We start from the raw sequence: 13,240 nt of genomic DNA, 5'->3' as shown, positions 1-13,240 counted from the left end.
CCGGGGAAGGGTCTAGTGTTTTGTGATATCCCTGGGATATAGAAGAGGGATGGAAGGAAAAGTTTGGGGCAATTAAATATTAATTATTAAATTAATTAATTTTAATAGATTAAAGATTTAATTAATATCTAACTTAATTTCATTAATTGAGTTATGTGCTAAATTAATTAATTTTGTTAATTAAATAGCAAATTAATTTTGTTAATTAAATAGCAAATTAATTAATTTTGTTAATCAAGCAATAAATCAGTCAACTTTGTTAGATGTTAAATTAGCTATGTTAATTAAATGTCCAAATAATTTTGTTAATTAACTAATCATTTTGTCAAAGTATTAAGTTAATTTTGTTATTGAAATATTTAATCGATTTTGTTGAATAAGCATTAAATTAATCAGGTTAATTAACAGCTAGTTAATTTTGTTAGTTAAGTATCAAAATAATTAGTTTTGGTAATTAGAATTTCAGCTAATTTTATTAATTGAATATTAAAGTAATTAATTTTGTTAATTAAAATTCAACCAATTTCGGCAACTAAAATAATTTAATTAGTTTTGTTAATTAAATTTTAATTAATTTTGTTAATTAACAATTAATTAGGTCTGTTATTAAGTGACAAATTAGTGCTGTTAATTAAAATTTAATTAAATTTTTAACTGGGCATTAAATAAATTTTGCTAATTAAGTATCAAAGTAATTAATTCTGTTAATTAAACACTTGATTTGTTTTTGTTAGTTGGAGATCAAATTAATTAACTTTTAATTAAATTAATTAACTTTGTAATATATTAAATTAATTAACTTTGTTAATTATGCAGTAGATTAATTTTGTTAATTAAGTATTAAGTACCAGATTAATTAATTTTGTTAATCAAGTACTAGATTTTGTTCATTGGATATCTAAATAGATTTGCTAATTAGATATTCAATTACTTAGTTTTGTTAAGTCAATATTAAATTAATTAATTTTGTTGATTAACTATTACATTATTTAATTTTGTTAAATAACTAATTAGTTCTGGCAATTAATTATCTAGTTGATTTTGTAGCTTAAAATTTAATTAATTAGTTTTGGTGGGTGATTAAATTAAATGGCAAACTAATCGACTCTGTTGATTAAATGTTATTTAATTATGGTAATCATTTAATTGAATTTGTTAATTGAATATTTATTTAGATATGGTAATTAGTTGCTTGATTAGACTTTTAATAATTGAGTCCAATATTAAATTAACTTTATTAATTAAATATTAAATTATTTAATTTTGTTAGATATCTAATTCGGTTTGGCAATCAAATATTTAATTAATTTTGTTAATTAAGCATTAAATAATTGATTCAATATTTGGGTTTTGCTAATCATATAATTAATTTTGCTAATTAAATATTAAGTGTTAGGTTAATTGATTTGTTGATTGAATGCCAAATTAATTTTCTTAATTAAATTAAAATTATTTTCTTAACTATTAAATTAATTGATTTTAATAATTAAATATTAAATCAATTAATTTTGTTAATCAAATAGTAAATTAATTGGTTTTGCTAAACTTAATTTTAAGTTAAATGTCAAATTAACTGACTTAAATTAAGTATAAAATTAATTGATTTTGTTGATAAAAGTAAATATTTACTTAGTTTTAATTGGTTAATTTTAATTGATTATTGATTAAATATTTTCTATCGGAAAACTGCCTAATATTTATATATATACAAAATTTAATGATTTGGAGGGACATGTTGCTAACCTCAATTTTTTCCCTCAACACTTGTGTTGAGGGCAACACTTCATATCATACAATACCAGGATTCCATGAAACAACTTGGAAAAGAAAGTTCTAAATCGTTGGCAATGGCCATGCTATATTACTCTTAAATTGCTGGTTCTCGCTTGGTGATTATTCGGAGTGTTGTTAAAAAAAATTTTTTTAGGAAAAATTCTAGGGAGAGAATACATCCCAAATTCCTTTTATTATCATTTACCTCTGGTGACTCAAAATTTTTATAATGGTGAAATTTGGTGTAGGGGAAGGGGCATAATGCATAGCAGGTGTACCATTGAACTGTCTCTTACTATACTGATAACATATACCATATCATATCTAAGTACCTCTTCCTCATGGAAGATCATAATCCTGCATTTCAGAAAGTGCTGTACAGACCAACCAATCCTCGATTCTCATGGTTTTCTAGTGATGACCCTCTCTGTATTTGGCTAGGGCATCAGAGAAGAGGTCTGTGTTCTGTCAGGCCTGTATCTGAAATATTTTTACCTTAGGTAAGAACCATAATAGCTTGCAATCCTCAAAACTTCCAAGAATCCAAGCTTGAAGGTCAACATGGGTTCTTGATTTAGACACAAAGCAGATTATTAGAGTTAGGAATAACTTATCTGTCAGATCTACGGAGAAGAGAAAAAAAAAATATGCCCAAACGAGATAGAGATCGTTAAATGCAACATAATTTGGATTACGTTAAATTAAAAAGGTTTTGCCCAAACAAAACCAGTGCAACCAAAAGCAGAAAGAAAGCGGAAAGACGGGTAATTTTACAGCAATTGTTTCTGATAAAGGCCTCATTTCTCAAATCTATAGAGAACAGATTCAAATTTATAAGAATGCAAGTCATTCCCAAATTATCAATGATCAACTATGCACCAAAGAAAACTCTGACTGTGTCTAGCCCTTTGATCCAGCAATATTACAATATCTCAAAGATCATTAAAAAAGGGAAAAGTATTCACATGTATATGCCGAACAAGTTGTGGTACATAAATGGAATACTGTGTGCTATAAGAAATGAACAGGTAGATCGCAGAAAAACCTGGACTTAAACATGAATTAATGCCAAGGGAAGTGAGCAGAATCAGAACATTATATACAGCAATAGCAACACCATGCTGTGATCAGCTATAATTTACTTAGCCTCTTCTTCCCGATACAATGAACCGAGACAATTCTAAGATACTCATGATGGAAGATGCTCTCTGCATCCAGAGAAAGCATATTTTTTTTTTACATTTTTTTGTATGTGACTTCCCCCCCCCCTTTGTTCTGTTTCTTCTTTCACAACATGATTAATATATGGAAATGTTTCCATGAATGCACATGTATAACCTGTAGCAGACTGCTTGCCCTTCTGGGAGGATGGAGGGGAGCAGAGGAGAAAAATTTGCAATTTACAATATTAAAAAATGACTATTATCTTTACATATTTCAAAAAAACAAAACAAAATGCTATTTACAAATAAAATAACCTGTGCTAGACATTTCGTGATTTGGGGGGTTTTAGCGTGTAAAGATCTCTTAAGCACAGACATGATGGAGTGGATAGAGTACCAGACTCAAAGTCAGGGCTCAAGTCAAATGTGAGTTGCATTTATTAATTGCGTGATCAGGAACAGGTCAGCACCTAAGCCTGTTTCCTTATCTATAATCCGGCAGAATATCTGTCCTGCCTATCCCCTTGGTGGTTACCACCAAAGTACCTCATAAATCTTAAAAGTCCTAAGCGTATCATCATATGATGTTAACCCAAAGCCACTGGATTGCATGCTGCAATTCTTCTGTATTAAATATTACTCTAAGCAGTAGGATGTTGGCAAGTTTGAATAGATTTTTGTCATTAATGGGATTTGTCCCGAGTACTGCTTCCGACTTTACTACCGACATGCTCCCCCTTTTCCCTGCCCACCTTATCCCTGATCTCCCCCTTAGAACATCAAGGGACTGTTCTCAACTCTCTTTGTATTTCAGTTCCTACCTTATAATAAGTACTTAATAAATGCTTTTTTTCCATTCATTTCTTCAAGTGAGCTTTAATGATATTGGAGTGTGAGAATCTTAACGATAAAAGGTGCTTATGTTCCTCAGGCATATCTTCCTATTAGTCTTCTAAATAGTAGTTCCGCTTGTGTATGGCAAGGGGAAGGAAAAGATAAGCAACATTTATACCCATGAAGGAACATCACAACACCGGTTCCTTAAAATTATTCCTGACTACAGTGGCAGGCCAATACCAACAAATAATTTGTTAAAATGCATTAGCAGACACTATTCTTAATAGACCCTGAGGTCCCCGTCTCTACTTCCTAAGGGTCAAAGGATTCTTATGATCAATAAATAAGAAGAGCTAGCATTTTCCTATATCACATTACAAATATTTCTTTGGATCCTTTTGACAACTCTGAAAGGTGGGGGTTATTATCCCACTTTAGATATTAGGAAACTGAGGGAGGCAGAAATTAAATGACTTGCCCAAGGTTACTCCATTAGTAAACCTCAAGTCTTCCGGACTCCAGGTCCCACGCTCTAACCACTGCCCCACCTAGCTGTCGCTTTTATACGTAAGATACCAAGAAAGACAAAAACAACAATGTCGCGCCTGACCATCAGATTTATTGTTGGTTTCCATTAACACCGTCGTCATCTGGATCTTTTTCACAAATCTGCTGGTACTCCATTTCGGCACTTAAGCCCTGGGCAACCAGGAATTGTTCCAGTTCGGCCAGCTTGTACTCGACCACTCTGAGGTTTAACAGAATTCTTTTCTGCATGGCGATGGAGTGTGGATAGTCATTCAGGATCTCCTTGGAAAGGTTGCGCACAGATAACCCATTTTCCATGTTGTCTCTTAAAGTAGCGTCTTCTTCATCTTCATCTTCAGGTCTTGTTTCCGGGATCCTTCTCTGGAAAAGAGAAAAATCGTGCATTTGTGGTTTACCGTGTTCCAAACATCCAACCAGAGGCATTTTAATTGGCTATTCTTGACAATCCCAAACCAGCCCCGCCTCTAAGTCCAGCTTCCCCTCCTCCCGTGGCCAGCTAGTGCTTCAAATCTCTCTTTGGGCATGGGTACGAAATGGAACTATTGAAAAAGTTTCCAGAAAAATGAACTTAAAAAACTCCAAAAACCCAAAACTAAATAACATTTGAAAAGGTGATGCCTAAAGGGAGGCCTTCCTGCCCGTGAAGAAGCTTGATTTGGGGCATTTATTTAATATTCCCCCCCATTACATTGAAAAACAATTTTCTATTTTATTTTTACAAATTTGGAGTTCTAGGTTCCCTCCCTCATTCCCATCCCCAATTAAGAAAACACACGTGAAGTTCTACAAAACAAAATGGCTTTTTTTTTTTTCCCAACAAGAAACATCCTTCACAGAAAAGTGCTTTTTCAAGGTCAAGGCCCAGAAGCTGGCCTCTCCTATCCGTTCTGTCATTGGTGTAGATTACCGAGGCCTGCCGGGAGCCGGCAATGCCCGGCCAAGATAGCTATCGGGGCCTCTCCCCACTCCCCAAGTGCCCAGATCCCAAGAACCCTACTCGGTATCCTTGAGTTTTGACCTCAGCATCCTGGAGAGAATGGGTACCCATGGAGAATGGCCGGCACTGACAAGCATACTGGGAGAGCGGAAGACAGGGGAAGTTCGGGAAGGGCAACAGTGAGGGAGGGCGAGAGGAGGAACTGGAGGGGCAACAGTGGGAGAAGGAGCAACAGTGGGTGAAAGGGGCAAGAGTAGGAGGAGCAACAGTGGAGGGAGGGGCAACAGTGGGTGGGAGGGGAAGGAGGAAGAACAACAATGGGAAGAGGCAACCCTGGGGGAGGGGCAGGATTAGGGGCAATAATGGAGGAAGGGGCAACAGTGGGGGGAGGGGCAAGAGTAGGAGGAACAACAGTGGAGGGAGGGGCAACAGTGGGTGGGAGGGGCAGGAGGAGGAACAACAATGGGAAGGGGTAACAGTGGGGGGAGGGGCAGAAGAGGGTGACAATGTGGGGGGGGGAGGGTCAGGAGGAGGAGTGGGAGAGGGCCACCATCAAGGTGATCCTCAGGTGCGGGGAGGGGGGCCCACCTGCACAGGTCCCTGCCTCTATTTTAGCCTCCCAGTATGGAGGGGGTAGGGCAGGAAAGAGAAAATAGCCTTCCTAGGGGGGATGGAGGGATCCCTAGCTACCTTTCCTTGGGGGGGAGGAAAGGCAGAAGGGAGAGCTGGAGGGGGGGAGGGGTAAGCAGTGTTCTCAATTGTCTTTGCTCTGGTGTCTTCAGCTTGCCTTCCCTCCCCTTTCTCCTCCCCCCCTTCCCTCACTCTCTTTTCTTCCTCCCTACCTTCCTTCTTTCCCTCCACCCCTCTTCCCTTTCCCTACCCTCTTCCTCCCTCCTCCTTCCTCCTTCTTCGCTCCTCCTCCCCTTCTCCCTCTTCCTCCCCTTCTCCTCCTCTCCCCCTCTTCTCTTCCCTCCTCCTCCCCTCCCCTCTCCCCCTTTTTCCCTCCTTCTCCCCTCCCCTCTCCCCCCTTCTTCCCTCCTCTTCCCTCTCCCCCTTTCTCTTCCCTCCTCTCCTCCCTCTCCGACCCTCTCTCTTCCCTCCTCTCCTCCCTCTCCGACCCTTTACCCTTTCTCTTCCCTCCTCTCCTCCCTCTCCGACCCTCTCTCTTCCCTCCTCTCCTCCCTCTCCGACCCTTTACCCTTTCTCTTCCCTCCTCTCCTCCCTCTCCGACCCTCTCTCTTCCCTCCTCTCCTCCCTCTCCCCCCTTCTTCCCTCCTCCTCTTCCCTCTTCCCTTCTTCCCTCCTTCACCCTCCCCCCTCTCTCTTCCCTCCTTCCCCCTCTCCCCCTCTTCTTCCCTTTCCCCCCCTCTCCCCCTCTTCTTCCCTCTCCCCCCTTCTCCCTCTTCTTCCCTCCCCCCCTTCTCCCCTCTCCTTCCTCTCTCCCTCCTTCCCTTCTCTTCCCCCTCTTCCCTCCTTTCCCCTCCCCCCCTTCTTCCCTCCTTTCCCCTCCCCCCCTTCTTCCCTCCTTCCCTTCTCTCCCTCCTTCCCTTCTCTCCCCTTCTTCCCTCCTTCCCTTCTCTCCCCCCTCTTCCCTCCTTTCCCCTTCCCCCTTCTTCCCTCCTTTCCCCTCCCCCTTCTTCCCTCCTTCCCTTCTCTCCCTCCTTCCCTTCTCTCCCCTTCTTCCCTCCTTCCCTTCTCTCCCCTTCTTCCCTCCTTCCCTTCTCTCCCCTCCTTCCCCCCCTCTTCCCTTCTCTCCCCTCCCCCCCTTCTTCCCTCCTTCCCTTCTCTCCCCTTCTTCCCTCCTTCCCTTCTCTCCCCTCCCCCCCTTCTTCCCTCCTTCCCTTCTCTCCCCTTCTTCCCTCCTTCCCTTCTCTCCCCTTCTTCCCTCCTTCCCTTCTCTCCCCTCCTTCCCCCCCTTCTTCCCTCCTTCCCTTCTCTCCCTCCTTCCCCCCCTTCTTCCCTCCTTCCCTTCTCTCCCCTTCTTCCCTCCTTCCCTTCTCTCCCCTTCTTCCCTCCTTCCCTTCTCTCCCCTTCTTCCCTCCTTCCCCCACCTTCTTCCCTCCTCCTCCCCTCCCCCTCTCTTCCCTCCTCCTCCCCTCCCCCTCTCTTCCCTCCTCCCCTTCCCTCTCTCTTCCCTCCTCCCCTTCCCCTCTCTCTTCCCTCCTCCCCTTCCCCTCTCTCTTCCCTCCTCCCCTTCCCCTCTCTCTTCCCTCCTCCCCTCCCCCTCTCTCTTCCCTCCTCCCCTACCCCCTCTCGCTTCCCTCCTCCCCTACCCCCTCTCGCTTCCCTCCTCCCCTACCCCCCCTTCGCTTCCCTCCTCCCCTACCCCCCCTTCTCTTCCCTCCTCCCCTACCCCCTCTTCTCTTCCCTCCTCCCCTATCCCCCTCTTCTCTTCCCTCCTCCCCTACCCCCCCTCTTCTCTTCCCTCCTCCTCTCCCCCTCTCTCTTCCCTCCGCCCCCCCACCTCTTCCCTTCACTCCCCTTCCTCTCTCCTCCCCCCCCCCGGCCCCTCCCCATCTTCTACCTTAAGCCATTTCCAGCCCTTGATCCAAGCCAGAATGCACAGGCCCAGGAAGATACCACCGGTCAGCAGCAGGTACAACGCTCCCAAGAACATGGTGGCGGTCTGGACGTGGGTCCAGAGGCGCAGATGGGGTGGCCGGGCCGGAGTGGCCTCCTGCTCACAGCCGCCCGAGGGCAGCTGCAGCGGAGGGCATCCGTGCCCACAAGCGGAGGGGAACCCCTGTATAGATGGCGGGGGAGTTGGGGCGGAGGCTCTGGGGGAGGGGGACAAAGGCAGGGGCACAGGAAGGACAGGACGGGGGAGAGAAAGGAAGGCAGCGCGCAGGTTGGTCCTAGTGACTGGCCGGGCACAGGCGGCCGGCCTCTCCTCGCGCCCTGAGCCCGAGTCAGCGGCAGCTCGTGCGGCAGTCAGTATTAAGGCCTGCGCCTTCTATGCGGTCACAAAGTGCCGGGCCTGGGCCGCGGTGGTGGCGTAAGCCGTGGTGTGGGCCCCTGAGCGTCTGACGTGACAGAGCCCCCAGCCCACGTCAGCCAGGGCCCGCCAGGGCTGGGCCCTTAACTACAGGGAGGTCTGGTTGCCAAGGAGGTGCCAAGCCACAGGGTGCCAAGCTGTAAGCATCCGAATGCCCCCCCCCCCAGGCTCTTAACCACAGACAGGCCCAGGTGCCAAGTTGTAGGGGGGCCATGAGCATCTGAATTCCTCCCAACCTGGGCTTTTAACCACAGACAGGACAAGCTGGGGGAGCATAAAAGTCCGTGTCCCCCCCAGCCTGGAGATAGCCCTGGGGCTCAGGCAGATGGGGAGGGGTTGAATAGGGTGCCCCAGGCCTCCCCCATATAGGCCCACCTCAGACCACTTTGGGGCCCCCTCCTTCCTCACAGTACCAAATGGACAGATAGCAGGAGCCATATTGCCTACCACAGGGTAGCTAGGCTACGCAGTACACAGAGTACCAGCTTTGGAGTCAGGACAATGAAGAAAACATTCAGCCTCGGGCAGTTCCTAACCGTGTAACCCTGGGCAAGTCACTTTCACCTTGTTTACCTCAGTTTTCTCATATGTAAAATGTACTAGATCAGGAAATGGCTGACCCCTCCAATGTATTTGCCAAGATAACCCCAAATGACAGTTGAACACAACATTAAAAAAAAAAAAAAAGATTGAACAAATAGCCTAATATACAGTGAAGTGGTCCGGAGAGGGAGTTCAAAAGACTTAGACACTTGTAGCTATCTGATTTAGCTGAGTCAATCTCTCTGAGCTTCAGGTTCCTCTTCTGTAAAATGGATGAATCGGACTTCATGACTTCTAAGGTTCTTTCTAACGCTGACTATAATCAATGAATTCTTCAAAGCAAATGAGAATTTCCTCATCAAGATCAGTGGGAAAGAAGGAGATAAATTAACTCACATTGACGCCTAAACCATTCCTAATGTTACCTATTCCTAGAGAATCTTGTTCTGGTACCCCTTGGGCCAGATCCCCCTTTTAGTAAATCTTCCCATAACCCCTATTCAAAATGAAGAGAAGTTCACAAGTTTATCATACATATACACATAATAAAATGTTTAAAAAATATATTATAATATTTATATATAATTTTATATAATATATAATATAATTATAATAAATATTTATATGCCACAGGGACACCCCCATATATATATATATATATATATATATATAATATATATATATATAAAACAAAAGAAATGGGAAATTGATTCATTCGTAGGCTTATGGGACAAGTTTCTCCCACCCCGAAAGGTAAGGGTCCCCCAAATCGGGAATGCCTGCCTTAAGCCTCAGTTCTCTGGGCTGACCGTCCGCACTTCTTTCAGCAGATTCTCAGCCCATGGTGTCTTTTCCCTGCTCAGTGTTGGCTCCTCGAGCTTTCTGGTGACACACGACATAACCCCAATGGTCTCATGCAACCTATTCCCTTTGTGAACAGCTTTAATTGTTAGAAGTTTTTTCTTCCATCAAGTGTAACTTTGATTCTCTGCAGCTTCTTCCCATGCTCAAATAGAAGTCTTCAGACTTATTCCACAAATAAAATAAGAAAGAAAAACAAACAGAAATAAATAAAAACAAATAAAAGCCTATTCCACAAGTACTCAAAGGTAGCTGCCTTTCCCCACACCCCTTGCAAGTGTACTTTTCTGTAGGCTAAACATCCCCAGTTCCTTCAGTCAATGGTAATATATCATGGACTCAGGGCCCATCACCACAAGTCCTTCCTAATAGATGGTCGTGCCCCACGGCTGACTCTGACCAAGACAAAGAAGAGCAGGACCGTGACCTAGTTATTCCTGGAGAATACCTTTCCACATGTCCTAAAATCCAATTTGTTCCTTGGTTGCTATGTCCCACAGTTGACTCATTTCAACCTCACAGCCCATTATAACCATAGGTCTTTGGAAAATAAACCACCCCTTTCCCACAAGTCCAATTCCCTTATCCCTACCTTCATGTCAGTCCAGTGTTCTGGTCTGACTAGTTTTTTTTGTTTTTGTTTTTTTTTTGTATCTTGTATCTGTATTTTTGTATCTTGATTCTGGGATTTGGTAAGTTCTATGAAAATAGAATGGTTCATGACTTGATTAATCACCTTCATTTGCTGGACAAGCTGGACAAAACAGTATTCGTGCAAGGGAAGTTCCTTGTAGTACTGGCTTGCTGAACTTGGAACTTCTCCTGCTAGGCCCGATAACCAACTCGGACTGATTCCTGTCAATTCCCACTTTTGAAAAACAATCCAGCCAGAGATGAGTCGATAAGACCACTATGCAATTACCCCAGCACCCCACCCTGTGATCGTTGTCTTTATAACCCCTGCTGCTCAAGCCCACTGGGAGTTCAGTTCTAACTGCACTCCTGTGTACTCACATCTACTTAAGAGGAATAAAGTCATAGAAACGGCCTGTTTTGTCTTTCTTAAACTGGAAAAAAAAAAACGACAGTTCCTTATCGCTTCCTGCTTTGTGTCATTTGCTCTTTTGACAGGTTGACTGTGTACAAACTTCCCAATCCCAGTCATGTTTCTCTTCACACAGACTAAGATAGCATTAGCCCTACCTTCACTTATTGGGGTTCAGGGGTGTCACAAAAGTATCTCTAACAAAATTCAGTCTCAGACTGTCTCCATATCCACGGAAAGTCATTTATTCTATTTGAGTTTCATGCGCTCAAGTGTGAAGAAGGGAAGAAGTACCCCAGGGGAATGAACCTAGGTTTTATCTAGAGAAAGCAACGTAAGAAAAACAAGAGAATTGGGCAAAAACAGGCAACTGGCTAAGATTTTTTATGCACCATATGAGAAAAGGAGCCCTTTGTGTCTTGTGATCTGGTATTTGTTGTCAGACGTACTGCTGTAGGTGGGTATCCGCTTGCCTTACTGGGGCCCACTAGATAGTGGCACTGTATATCTACTGCTCACGGCAGAATGTCCCTGCCTATCACTTTCCACCTTCACCAAGAATAAGATGTGCTGAAAAAATGACTAAGCTATTGAAAGCTGTGCTAGACAGAAAGAGGAGTGGGTATAGTCTATTGGAGAAGAAAGGGATGTTTCAATTGCACTATTTCTTCTAGCCTGGGTATTGACTTGATTTGGCCCCAGTATTAAATATAGACATCTGTAGATTTGACTGTGTATACATCGAAATAGCGATATTTAGATTTGTAGATATAAATGTCTATAAATTGATCTATCTCTCAGCATTTCCCTTTTAGCTCCTTCCACTGGGCACATATCAAGATGGAAAGCATTTCTATTTTGTGCGAACAAATGGGGCAGGTGGCATCCACAGAACACCCAAACAGGGTCAAGAAGAGCTAGAGATGATTGAAAAATGACCACATGACAACAAAAGCACCCATACGCTCTATGTTGATCTCTTCAATTACGAACAGTGATTTCTTATTGAAGGAGATATATCCCCTATAATGGGTTGTTAAGCACATTATATGTCAGGCACTGTGCTAAGTGCCAGAGATACAAATACAAATGAATGGGATAGTTTTGCTCTCCAGGGGGAAGATCCACAGAAAGGATAGCTGGTCATGGTGACAGGGGGATAGTAGTAGGAAAGGAAGAAAATAAGTCTGAAGAGTAGAATCAGGAGGGAGGTGGAGCACGGAGCCTAGAGTCATGGTTCATAGTTGGTTTGAAAGAATTCAGATAGATTCTCTTTTAAATCACAAAAGACATTATTACCATCAAAATGAACAGAGCAGACTCTGGCTGAGGCTGGCAGATAGTACAAGTTGGGAGAGCTTTCTCTGATGAAATTTGGGGATTCAATTAACAGGCAGCCTATGTTGGGGAGAAAAAGGCTCAGATAAGGGAGGAGCCAGGATATCTTCCAAGGAAGTATTGTTATTTAAGGAAGGAGACAGAATGGGGTTTTTATAACAGATAAGAGATTTTATCACTCTCCATTCCTTAACTAGATCCTGAATTCTGATGCATCAACGCCCCCCATACACTTGCCAAAAAGATTATTTTATGGAGGGCAAGGACTTGGATGGTGGTCAAAAGAAGAGGCACAAAGCCACTCTAAAGGTCTCTCTTAAGAACTTTGGAATTGGACAATGTTCAGACAATGAAATTAAAGCCATTTCTAGTCATATAAAAGTGCTCTAAATCACTACTGATTAGAGAAATGCAAATTAAGACCACTCTGATCAGTTAAGATGACAGGAAAAGATAATGATAAATGTTGGAGGGGATGTGGGAAAATTGGGACACCGATGCATTGTTGGTGGAGTTGTGAAATGATCCAGCCGTTCTGGAGAGCAAATTGGAACTGTGCCCAAAAGGCTCTCAAACTGTGCATATGCTATTATATTCAGGATATGCTATAACATATTTAACATGTATAAAACTGCCTGTCTAAAAAGCTATTATCATAAAAAAGAAAAAACTAATGGCAAGGAGAAATAAGATTGTAATTGTGGGGGAACTCAATGGTCTCCTTTTAGACTTAAACAAATACAACGAGATAAACAGGAGAGAAGATTAAGAACCCAACTAGAAATTAGAAAAATTATAAATGACTTATCTATGGCAGTACTTTAATGGAAACAAAAAGAGTATTTACATATTTCTTAACCACGCATGGTACCTTTACAAAAATAAATGAGATATGAGGCCATAAAAGCCTCATAAAAATACAGAAAAGTGGAAATACTAAATTCATTCTTTACTGATCACAAAGCAATAAAAATCATGCTCAGTAAAAAAGTCTTTGAAGAAAGAATATAAAATAAACTGGAGAGAGGGAGAGAAACCAGAGAAATTATATAAAATTATACAAAAAAGAAAATGTGTATGAAGGCTATTGTAGATGTGATCAACAAGATGGAAAACCAGACATTTTTTCTAGCACCCAGTAACACTCAACACCCCATAAAAAAGGGAACAATTATGCATCAGATATAGAGCTATTACAG

General features: G+C 42.3%; 1 protein-coding gene across 3 annotated transcripts; it reads right to left on the bottom strand.

Annotated features, from left to right (window-relative positions):
• Window positions 1-4,372: 4,372 nt before the first annotated feature.
• On the bottom strand, window positions 4,373-8,216 carry CT83 (cancer/testis antigen 83). 3 transcript variants are annotated; one of them, XM_051968980.1, is made up of 2 exons: window positions 7,784-8,216; window positions 4,373-4,682 (listed from the first exon to the last, which is right to left on the bottom strand). In XM_051968980.1, the coding sequence occupies exons 1-2, from the start codon at window positions 7,874-7,876 to the stop codon at window positions 4,392-4,394; spliced, it is 384 nt and encodes a 127-aa protein (XP_051824940.1). In that variant the 5' UTR covers window positions 7,877-8,216; the 3' UTR covers window positions 4,373-4,391. The 3 variants fall into 3 exon arrangements, with proteins under 3 accessions (XP_051824940.1, XP_051824942.1, XP_051824941.1); XM_051968982.1 differs by lacking the exon at window positions 7,784-8,216 and adding an exon at window positions 5,341-5,735; XM_051968981.1 differs by lacking the exon at window positions 7,784-8,216 and adding an exon at window positions 5,320-5,729.
• Between the last annotated feature and the right edge of the window lie 5,024 nt (window positions 8,217-13,240).

The sequence above is a fragment of the Antechinus flavipes genome, chromosome X (assembly GCF_016432865.1).
Source record: "Antechinus flavipes isolate AdamAnt ecotype Samford, QLD, Australia chromosome X, AdamAnt_v2, whole genome shotgun sequence".
Taxonomy (NCBI): Eukaryota; Metazoa; Chordata; class Mammalia; order Dasyuromorphia; family Dasyuridae; genus Antechinus; species Antechinus flavipes.
This window is presented reverse-complemented; position numbering and strand designations above follow the sequence as displayed.

What these genes read in the sequence shown, in the direction of transcription:
- CT83 (XM_051968980.1), bottom strand. Translation starts at nt 7,876, where the DNA reads ATGTTCTTGGGAGCGTTGTACCTGCTGCTGACCGGTGGTATCTTCCTG. An exon ending in AGGGCTGGAAATGGCTTAAG is followed by an intron (nt 4,683 to 7,783) that starts GTAGAAGATGGG and finishes TCTCTTTTCCAG; the next exon opens with AGAAGGATCCCGGAAACAAG.